This window comes from Leptidea sinapis, chromosome 41, assembly GCF_905404315.1.
Source record: "Leptidea sinapis chromosome 41, ilLepSina1.1, whole genome shotgun sequence".
Classification (NCBI taxonomy): Eukaryota; Metazoa; Arthropoda; class Insecta; order Lepidoptera; family Pieridae; genus Leptidea; species Leptidea sinapis.
In genome coordinates this window covers 7,366,043-7,378,300 of record NC_066305.1, presented here as the reverse complement: position 1 = coordinate 7,378,300, position 12,258 = coordinate 7,366,043, and the positions used below count along the sequence as shown (strand labels likewise).

At 34.3% G+C, this 12,258-nt stretch overlaps 1 protein-coding gene across 2 annotated transcripts in view; it reads right to left on the bottom strand.

Annotated features, from left to right (window-relative positions):
- Nucleotides 1–12,258, bottom strand: part of LOC126976461 (Ca(2+)/calmodulin-responsive adenylate cyclase-like) — a 177,602-nt gene that overhangs the window by 49,523 nt on the left and 115,821 nt on the right. The window contains exons 6-7 of one of the 2 annotated variants that reach the window (XM_050824781.1): nt 9,346–9,457; nt 9,080–9,207 (exon numbers count right to left, since the gene is read on the bottom strand). In XM_050824781.1, coding sequence (XP_050680738.1) covers nt 9,080–9,207; nt 9,346–9,457 — 240 coding nt within the window. Of the gene's footprint in view, nt 1–9,075; nt 9,208–9,345; nt 9,458–12,258 lie in introns of those variants that run through there. The other variant, XM_050824782.1, reaches the window with a different exon arrangement.

The following is a 12,258-nucleotide window of genomic DNA, read 5'->3' as shown; positions in this document are numbered from 1 at the left end:
GAGTGGTCAATGAACTGAAACGGAAATATATATTCGCATTTCACGTAGCTATTTTATATTATTTTTTGGATCTTTGCCAAAACGGATTATTTGTATACCTACACAAAATATCTTGATAAACGGATCAACTAAAGCAGCTCACTCAGACACTAATTGAATGATGAAGCTTATAAAACACTTCGTCTTGTCTGCAATAAGGTCCGGGTAGGGGTATTGAGCAGTGTCAAATCATTTGTATTAATACATGAGAATATCCCAACTTATAATATGTGAGTTTGTATCAATGCATGTAAAAATCCCAACTTATATTATTGCGAATGTGAGTTTGTATCAATGCATGAGAATATCCCAACTTATAATAATTGTGAATGTGAGTTTGTATCAATGCATGAGAATATCCCAACTTATAATAATTGTGACTGTGAGTTTGTATCAATGCATGAGAATATCCCAACTTATTGTAAATTACGAATGTGAGTTTGTATCAATGCATGAGAATATCCCAACTTATTGTAAATTACGAATGTGAGTTTGTATCAATGCATGAAAAAATCCCAACTTATATTATTGCGAAAGTGAGTTTGTATCAATGCATGAGAATATCCCAACTTATAATAATTGTGAATGTGAGTTTGTATCAATGCATGAGAATATCCCAACTTATAATAATTACGAATGTGAGTTTGTATCAATGCATGAGAATATCCCAACTTATAATAATTACGAATGTGAGTTTGTATCAATGCATGAGAATATCCCAACTTATAATAATTACGAATGTGAGTTTGTATCAATGCATGAGAATATCCCAACTTATAACAATTGCGAATGTGAGTTTGTATCAATGCATGAGAATATCTCAACTTATAACAATTGCGAATGTGAGTTAGTTAGTTAGTCTTTTGAGTCTTAACCAGTCAACTGATATCCATGAAATTTTTAAGAGGTCCTGAGGGAGCTCGCCGAAATTTATAGAAATACAAACATAGACTATTTGAGTAGTTCAAAGTGGTTTAATACCATGTACATATGTCCTAATTAGAGAAAAACTAATTATTCACTTTCAAGAACAAAATTACTTTTATATCCTAAAACATTAAGGTATAAATAATTACTACCATTATTAATATATTTTAAGCAAGATGAATTATTAAAATTACAATTAATTTTAATAAAAATAACTGTATTATAATATAATTCAAAACTCAATAAATTAATGTCAACGTTGTTTGCAGAGCTAATTATGTTGTCAATGTTAATTAATACGTAAAGAAGTCAGTGTGATAATTAATTGCGCAGTAACAAAAAATAGGGTCGCGGCAAATGCTGAATATTTCTGCGCAAACAGGTGCAACTTCAGATCGAATGAGAAGTTTGGCGAGGGACGTTAGAACGTTAATTAACAATCGGCGGCAATTAATAAGGAAAATTATTATCCAAGATAATTTATACGTCTACATAACAGCCTCTTGCTGTTAGACTTGTGTTATTGTGCCTGCTTGCTCAAAATAGAGGTTAACTGTTCATACTTTAATATTGTAATTGGCTTACGCCGGTTTATTAAAGTATAAATAAATAAAAAAAAAAATAAAATAAACTGTCAATCTCAATTTTTTCCACGTTTTCACTGCTGTTACAGTCTGTAGATGTTTAAATTATCTAAGTTTATTACAATAGATGTAATCGTAGATGGTAACTGTAAGAGTGTATATATAAATTTCTTAAATTAAGGCGAGTATTACACATTTTATAAAAATATTTTTGATGGATTAAAACTCGTGTAATTGTAACTGTGTTTTTACATTAATATTTTCATAAAAATTACATTTTTATTATTTGTCTTTAACTCGATGTTTCGTGACCTTTTCAGAGAACATTTCAGGAGGACTACGATTTACAACTAATGTAAAACACAGTTACGCGTTTTTTTTTTTTTAAGTATTTGACTTAAAAGATTGTCATTTAATTCTAGATTGGAAATAGACAGGTTTTATTATTATTATTAATAATCACGCTCAGCTGTCACGCTCTATATATGTATATTATATTCACACTCGGTGACCATAGTTGCTTTTTAGTATGAAGTTTTCATTGCAATCGTGTGTCTTAATCACTAACCGTTTTTTAAATATAAGTACCAATTTAGTTTTAATTTTTCCTCGTACTATTATAACTCCGCCAGCCCGCCGTAGTCCGAGTAATTTCCTGCAGAACACTTTGTTCTCTGCCCTTTGTCTCATTTGTATAACAACTTGTAACGCGAAGGTTCAAGTGAAAATTGTTGCTTTATTTAAATCCCTTCTTGTTTTAATTTTATGCTTCTGTATTATTTTAAATTAAAAAAGATTGAAAGAAAATGCTTTCTTTAAAATTGCTAAGATAAGCAAACAAAATATTAAAATAAATTTCAATTTATTTATTATTAATTACAATTACATACATTGTTCTTGATGACTAATATAAATACAAAGTGTCAAAGGCAGATACAAAGCGTATACACCATACATGTATTAAATTCCTCTGGATGGATCACTACGAAATCCTGTGCAGAGCTAATCAGATATCACCGTCTGTTATGTTATTTATTTAATGTTAATAATGAATATAAAAGAACAAAAAATAACATAAATTAAAATTTGGCTCAAAAATTCAAGACCGGGGATGTGTTGACGCCAGATTTCATATCTTCGACCGTATTACATGCAGTCATAATATTATACCGAGCCATACACCTCGACCAATCAAATAACTCAAATATAACTTCGTCACTTATTGTCGATTACAACCTTCATTCTATTCCACTTCAACTAATTGCACACGACACCTACGACAGGAAACTATAATTGTAATCCTGTTATGACAGACAAATCTTTGAGAAAATATCCAATCTTTTTTTCCAAGAACCTTCTACATTTAATTCCGAATCGAATGGCACCTAATTCATATTTTTCTGAGACTAATAACAAAAGTTGTACAAAAAACGAAGTATTAATGGACATCGGCAATGCATCCGCGGTATAACACTAGCAGGATTCTAGAAGCAATAAATCTTCAGTAAAATTTATTCTAGTATAGACGATACGCTGCCTACATTCAAAATTGCTTTTCATGTTTACGTAACCATATTGAAGCTTCAGGTACTTATATTCTTTCTAGCATTTTCCAACGCAAGGTGAACGAAAACATAATAGGGCAAGAAAATTTGTTTTATTATTCTTTGTTTTTGAAACCTGTTACAAGTTCCAATTTCATTCGTTTGAATTTGATAAGCGCGTTAATTTGAGCATTTTATTTTATTACATATTTATTATTCCACCATTTCCACCAGTGGGATCCTTTGTACAGGAAACTTGATTAAGGGTACCACAATGGCACCTATTTTCACCGTAAAGCAGAAATGTTTTACTGTGTTTCGGTCTGAAGGGCGCCGTAGCTAGTGTAATTACTGGGCAAATGGTACTTAACATCTTATGTCTCAAGGTGACGAGCACAATTGTATTGCAGCTCAGAATTTTTGGGCAGGCCGTATCAACTACCATCACCTGAACTTCCTGCTCGTCTCATCCCTTACTGACATAAAAAAAATATTAGTTAGAAGCTTTAGAAGAGAAGTGCTCTGTGGTTTGGAGATAGGATTTATCTTACTCAGTGTTGTGTCATGTTTGTATCGTATGATAGTAGAATTAAGAAACACTTATCCAGTCAATGAATTTAGTTGTATTCATTAATTATGTACGCTTTTACCTGAAATCAAAATCTCAAGCTTGTAGATAATTGTTGTCCCTATAATATATTTTAAAAAAATGTATGTTATTGGGAAATATACTTCCTAAATACCTATTATGCTTTGAAGTAGGCTGAAGCAACGAAGAATGTTTTATTAAATTATAAAAATATCCATCAGTGTACGTTATCAAATATGGCGAAAGTTTCATCTTATCAGACGGCTTAACCGTTTTCTGTTTTCCGATCTGCTCCTGATTTGTATTCCATTTGTAAATATTTTATATAAATATATGAATAAAACTAAGATAAAACTATAAGTTACACTTTAAACATTAATTTAAGTATATATGTTACGTTTTCTTTGTGTCATTTTCTAGTGTTACCAACAGCATGTGGATTAGCTTAAGAAGTTAAATTAAATAACTATATGTAGTGTATAAACACTTCGTGTTACTGTTAAAACAAGAAAATTTATCATCAACGCACAAACACTAGATCACATATCTCAACCTGACTTTGGCTAAATAGTTGAGGCCCTTTCGCGGGCTATAGGCTACGCTCACGCATAGCGATAGGCTACGCTCGAGAAAAGATAGGAAACATGGAAGGATATGGGGGAGGCCTCATAGGGTGAACAACAAGGAGGGATCATGCCGAAAATTTAAATATTAACCACACTAATAGTTACGACAATAAGAATAAAAGATCCTACTAATTTCTACAGCATAAAATATATGTTAAACGGCTTAATATTATTATTTTATTAAATATCAACTATTTTTCTTATAGGAACATGTAACATCAACGCTGTATAATATCGGACGCTTCACCGTACAACTGACCTATAAACCTGAACCCTTGATAATATTTATAGAATTACTAAAGGGCAAATAAGCGAGTTATTCGTTCATAGATCACTTAACATTTATACCTGCTTCATAAATGAAAATAATGATGAAACATTTAATAGACATGAAACGTAACGTCAATCTAGCGCTCTACTGTATGGGGTCTATTCACAAATGATATTTTGGGTCAAGGGTACACAGTTGCCAACCCTAGTATACAGGGTGGTTTTTTGAGAAGGGCGGTGATGGCCAAGTCGGAAACTACGAGTATTAGAGAAAAGTCATACCCTCGATTTATAAGAAAAGAATAAAAGCATATCTATTTTTTTTTAATTTCTTGAACTTTTGACAGAAATCGACCCGAATGTTTTTCAAAAAAAATTACATGCTGTATTATTGGACCAATGGCCTTTGTTGCTGATAAGGATCAATCTTTGTAAAGAAATGTATTACTAAAAATGAAACGAAATACCAAATTTTTTGTTTTTTTTTCTACACGGAAGAAAACTGACCTCTTATTCAAAGTTTTTCTTAGAAATCTTACTTTTTTTGTTGATATTCTATCGAGGATAAATCCTGTCATGGTATCAAATGCAGTAAGGTCATTAGAGAGACGTATAAACTTATGTATTGGAGTCAACGGAAACCATTTGGAGCAATTTAAATTAGGTAAAAGTGAGATATGAAAAGCAATTTGTAAAATTTTTCTATTTCCTTTTATTTTTAGGAATACATAATCTTTTCAAATTTTGATCCTTATCAGCAATAGAGTCCATTTGGTTCAATAATACAGTATGTAATTTTTTTTTGAAAAATTTTCGTATCGATTTCCGTCAAAAGTTCCAAGAAATTTTAAAAATCTAAATACGCAGTTATTGGTTTCTTATAAATCGAGGGTATGACTCCGTTCACGACTTTTCTCTAATACTGGTAGCTTCCAACTTGGCCATCACTGCCCTTCTCAAAAAACCACCCTGTATAATATAAGTATATAGGAATTATTTAAGGTGTGTACGAAGCTTTTATATTTTATCAGCATACAGACAGCATATTTTTAAAGATGAGCGCTACAGAACCAGTATTGGTCTGATAAAAGCAAAGTAAATGGTATTTTCTATCTTAAAATTAGATAGCAATGATAGTTACGAAGGGCACCTTAAAATAAAAATCTATCAATAAAAGCTTAAAGCAGTAAAAAATTTATAGAAATGATTATAAAATATATATTTATTAATTAATTTCCTGTCTTCTATATTTATAATTTACACTATACATTTTTTGGAAACTGAATCAAAAATACCATATTAGGTAAAAAAAAAGTTAGCAGCCCTAGTCAAGGGAATGCATAGAATATGAAGATAACTTGATACATAATTTATTGGAAGTAGAAATTGTCAAACCCCGTATTCCAGGACATAACATAAGATACATATATTATTTCTTGTCATTTGGTTCTTGATAGTCATTGATTGTGGCGATGTCATGGGGCGGGTCGTTCCTTTGTCCATGCGGCATGTGGACGGGCGTTATATGTAGTGGCTGGATGATCCTGTCATCAGGAATTCTGTCTCTCTAGGAATTGTGACTATTGAGCGTACGGGTCACCTGATGATATGTGATCACCGCCGCCAACTTTGTTTTGCAACAATAGAGGAATCACAGGAGTTGTGTCGGCCTTGATGGTGTACTCGGTTTTCTTGCAGGTACCCATGTGGTATTGTCCCGGAAACACCGCACAAGGAAGCTCATTCCACAGCCTGGTTGTACGTGGAAGAAAGTTTCTTAAAAACCGCATTGTGGAGGAACGCTACGCATACAGATGGTCGGGATGATATTGTAATATTGCTTATATAGTGCTCGCTTAATACCTTTATTTAATTAATGTGTGTGGAATGATGCATATACTGTACCAACTCAATAACTCTTGCATATTTTTATGAGTATAATTGTTGCATCACTTTTTTACATTAAAATAATTTGAATAACGATGAAGCTGCGAATGTTGAATCACAAGAGTGGCAAAGAGGTCTTCTAATTGGAATTCAACCTTTTTCAAAGTGGTGTTAGATGGTAAAATCTTAGAAACTAGATACCACACTACCTGAGTACAATAGCTTTTTATTACGGCAACTATAAGATGCGTGTGTGCTTAACATCTCTCTATTTGTTTTAAAATGTTTAACTTATGACATTCATAAGTGTCACTTACTTGACCTTAATGGATTTTGATTGATTGATAAGTGTTTGTATACAGGTACAAGACCTGTCTGCATCGTGAACAAAATACTTTTATTTTTATATCTATAGTGTTCATTCAGCTACGGACTATTTGTTGTGGGTGTCGGAAAAAATAAGCCGTCTGGCAGCTTTTAACTAAAACGTTGTCTAAACTCTTTGAGGTATAACAAAATAATGTATTTTGGAATTGTGTAACTTATATAGATTAGATTAGATTAGATATCGATCTACAGAAAAGTCCGCATGTGGCATGTGTCTAGATAGAAAAAGAGATCTTAAGGATAACATACTTTATTCCTTTTTGATACTATAATAAATAGGCAATAATAAAGCGGTGATGTAAATGTTGTTTACACTAATACGATATTAATACTCAACGATGCAGTTTTAAATTACTATATATATATATAATAAAAACATTCAGAAACGGCATTAGACTACATTATTCCCGAGTACAAATATAATTGCATATTCTTCGATTAGCTCGAGTGTTACACATTGAATTACACGCGTTTTAATCCTTTAAAAAGTGTTTTACAGTGAAGCCACAACCGGAGAGTTGAACAAAGACATATAAAGATTTATGAACTTTACGTCACTCGAGCGGTTGGCTCAGTGGAAGACCGCTCGCACGGAACACGAGAGGTCGCGGGTTCGAGATTCAAATCGTACATAAAATTTATTTTCAAATTTAATTTGTGTTAATAGTCTTGAGCTACAATTTCAAATTTCAAGTCTCAAACTCATCTGAAAAGAGATAAATTACTCAACCATAATTGTATATTGCCTTAAGTGAGTAAATATAAACTTATACACAATGATCTAATAATGAATTCAACATATAAAAGAAATAAATTAACATGCAAATAAAAATAATTTCGACACATCGATATTACCACAGCGACATGATAACCTTCTGATGGAAATTCAGTTGTAAAATCGACTGAACACGCGAAAGGGCCATATATTCGGAAAACATCCAATGTTTTGTTTGTGTAACGGAGTTTAATGATTAACTGTCAAATGAATGTTTATTTTTGAGGCTTTGACAAGCGCTGTACGGTTTATTATTAAGAGTAAATTATGTTCAAACATTTTGTTTTAATTTTGTTACAATAATATTAGGAGAAAACGTTTATTAACGTTTATACAAATGCCTCTTATAATGTTTCTTTAACGGGTTTCACGAGAGTGGGTACTCGGTACAAGATTCAACGTATTTTATTACAAATACATTTTTTATGACAATAAGGGACGAGACGAGTAGGACGTTCAGCTGATGGTAATTGATTCTTGAAAAATCCAAATATTATATACAATTGCGCTCGTCACCTTGAGACATAAGGTGTAAACTCTCATTTGCCCAGTAATTTCACTAGCTACTGCGCCCTTCTAACCGAAACACAATAATGCTTACACATTACTGCTTCACAGCAGAAAAGGGCATCGTTGTGGTACCCCTATTTTAGCCGGGATCCTGTGCAAAGGAGCCTCCCACTGGTAAAACTTTTACAGCTTCAAGATCGGCACACCACGTTCCTTATTTTCATAAAAAAACTGTTAAACTTCTAAGTTAAGTAAGAAAAAAGATGCCTTAATTAACTTATATTTTAACACTCTCAAGGAAATCAAAATTTATAGGGTGCTTTCCGTTGAAGTTGAACTATAATTAATACCATCATACAATGCTTACCTACAGAAACTACAACATCTTGGTGTCACCAACAATCCCCTGTGCAGAGCTTGCATGGAGACAGAAGAGACGGCCACACACATCAACCTGGAGTGCCGAAGTGTGACTACATACCGGGCCAAACACCTGGGGTCACCACCGACTCTCCCCGAGGTTATGGATGACATCAGAGGTTTGAGTAACTATTTTGAGGAGTTGGGATGGCAAGATTAGCAACCAAAACCCTAATTATTTTTTTTAATTAGGCACTAATTAAATTTAATTTTGTTCTTATATATTTTTCTTCTTATTTGTGTAGAAGTAAATGTAAAATATGTTTTAGATTTATATAATTCATTATTACTTTATAGCCGACAAACAACGCCATAAAATTAATTTTCATGCATATCTGATTGCCTGTAGAACCGCAACTATTTTTATAGTATGTTGCAGTTATAGTGGAATTTATGTTGTAGTTTCTGTAGGTAATCTTAAATAAATAAACCCTACCACGCAAATTAGGCGCACAGTAGACGTCGAGTTGCAGAGAATAGAGAGTGAATACCCTATATCTTACAGTGTATGTAATACTCACGCGATGGCATCGATCATATCAAGGCCCATCTCGACGGTGCAGCGAGCGTGGTCGGAGCGAGCTTCGGGCAAACCCGACACGCAGTAGTAACAGTCGCCCAGGATCTTGATGCGAAGGCAGTGGTTGTCCTAATCACAAATATCATTAAATTCATAAGTTTTTTTTTTAAATAGGATTTTTTAAATGACTTGCCATTTTTTAAATGCCAGCACCGTGAACCCCACTATGTCAGCGAACAGAATAAGATATCTAAGATAGGTACATACGTTGGCGAGTTGATCAAATCTGCCGAACAGCTCGTTGAGGAGCCGCACCAACTCCTGGGCGCTGCACTGTGATGCCAGCACCGTGAACCCCACTATGTCAGCGAACAGAATACTGAAACAAAATGACGTCGTTAATTTGAGAATGATTTGAGTTACTTAAATCTTTTCTTTTTTTTATGGAAAAAGGGGGAAAAACGAGCGTACGGGTGATCTGGTGTTAAGTGATCACCGACGCCCACATTCTCTTGCAACACCAGAGGAATTACAGGAGCGTTGCCGGCCTTTAACGACCCATGTCCTATCTATCATCCCTGAAATCTAAAATCTATTTTGGTTGTCAACCACTGAAATCCTAGTTTTCTATTTTCATTCATTTAGTAAGAATTAAATACACAAATTAAATTTATGAAAGATGTGGAACTCGAAACCGCGAGTTGAACAAGACATGATTTATGAAGGTTACATCACACGAACGGTTGGCTCAGTGGAAGAGCGCACGCATGAAACGCCTCTCGCGTTCGAGTACTGCATCTTTCATAAATTTGGTTTATAAATTTAATATGTGGAATTATTCCCAGAAGTGAAGTTTCTCACTTTAATAAAAATAACAAATTGTTAAGAGTTAAATAATTTATAATTTAAATGAGGCTCTACATTTTATTTTTAAACTAGAGATCCACCGCGGCTTTGCACGCATAGTATGTATGTATTACACATATAAACCTTTATTTTTAAAAAAATGAATGGTGCAATTAGTATTTTTTATTAAATATATCGTTATCTTGTACCCATAGTACAGGCTAGGTATGCCTTGTTTGGGGAAAGATAATTTGTGTAAAATTTTGTCAAAATTATTATTATTCTGTCTATTATAATTTCATCTTATTTTCTACATTTATATATATAATATATTTATAAAAAACAATATTGCAAATATCAAAATAAAAAATAGAGTCCCGCCGGCGATGCTTCACGACAATTCCACCGGTGGTTAGGGCGACAGACTGAGGAACTTCCGTACGATGCGGGCCGTTCCCAAAACAGCTGCTTTCTGTAACTGACCCTTTATCCAGTTATTAAGCAAGAGCCTCTTGAGATGATGGTCGAGGCTCTTTGCTATAAGACCGTTTACGGAAACGACTATTGGGACAATTATTGTTGAATCAACATCCCACATGTCAAACTCGTGTGCTAGGTCTAGATACTTTGTCAATTTGTCTATTTCAGCTTTCACAAGGTTATCATTACACGGAATGGTGATATCAACAATAAATGCCCGACGCTCTAACAGATCTACCAACACAATATCAGGCTTATTAGCAATGATAGTTCTGTCCGTGATGATAGATCGGTCCCAGTAGAGCTTGGCACGGCTGTTTTCCAGAACTGGCTCCGGAGTATACTTATAATACGGGACTTCAAAATGCACAAGATTGTATCAAAGAGCAAGTTGCTGATGGATAATCCTGGCTACTTGGTTGTGTCTGTGCAAATACTCTCCATTGGCAAGACGAGAACAACCGAAAATAAAAATATGTCTGATAGACACACCAGGATGATGGCACGCCCGACATATGTCTACTGTGCCATCCTTCATGATGTATTTCCGGTAGTTATTTGTCTTGATAACTTCATCAGCAATTGCACAGGCAAATCCTTCAGTTTCCCCAAAGAGGTCACCAAATCGTAGCCAGGTCACAGACAAAATCGTGTCTACATCATGGATGGTGCATCCGGTATGTCGTCAGTAGTTTACGGACCATTTTATCTAGGGCGTCAAGCTCGGTCCACTTTAGTATGCCGAAAGTGTATATTAATAGGGGCATTACCCAGCTGTTCAAAGCACGTACCTTGTTTCCACCAGATAGGAGGCTCTTTAAAACTTTAGTTAGTCGGTTAAAGACACGTATCGTCACCAGCTGTTTAATGTGCCTATCAAAAATCCGAGACATTCTGATATACCAAGGTATTTGTAGGTTTCAGTCGCACTAAGTTATTTGAGAAATAATGACTCTGAGATTTGGATATGTTCGCTATTTACAACCCTGCCTCTGAGTACATGTATGGTCGCACATTTATCCACACCGAATTCCATTCCGATTTCTAATTGACTAAATGTTTGCGTGACATTTAATAACGATATCAAGTCCTGTTTTTCCGTGCATATTAACTTTAGATCATCCATATATAAGAGGTGAGAAATTGTTTCTCCTCGCTTACGAAACTGAAACCCTAACCTAGTATTACTCAGTAGAACACCTAGGGATTCAGAGCTAGGCAAAACCACAAAGGACTTAGACTATCACCCTGATAGATACCCCGCTCAATCTTTATAGGTTCCGAAATGATTCCCCGCCGCATCATGGAGACATAGAGCTGTGGTACACTGCCTCATACATGAGCCATGAAAGGCACATAGAACATCATCAGCTTTATACAGTTCCAGTACTCGTCTCAACCACGTATGAGGCACCGAATCATAGGCCTTCTTATAATCAATCCAAGCGGCAAAGAGGTTCTTCTTATTTCGACGAACCTGTTGGTTAACAGCCATGTCAATGAAGAGGAGCTTCTTTGTACCTGAACACTGTCGTCTTTCTGTGAACCTTACATCCATTTTGAGCAGGGTCTAAAATTTTATTTTCACAAAAATGTTTATTAAATTTTGATGTCAATATGGATGTAAGAAGCTTATAGATTGTGGGTAAGCATGTTATTGGTCGAAAGTTTCTAGGTTCCATGGTACTACCCGATTAATGGAGCAGAAAGGTGATACCTGTAGTCATAAAAGAAGGGAGGGAATCCGATTTAATGGCTTCCTGATATTGTTTAGCTAAGCACCCGTGTGAAGACCGCAACCATTTCCAACCAAAAATTTTGTAATCCATCTGTCCCTGGGCTTTTCCAGTTGTG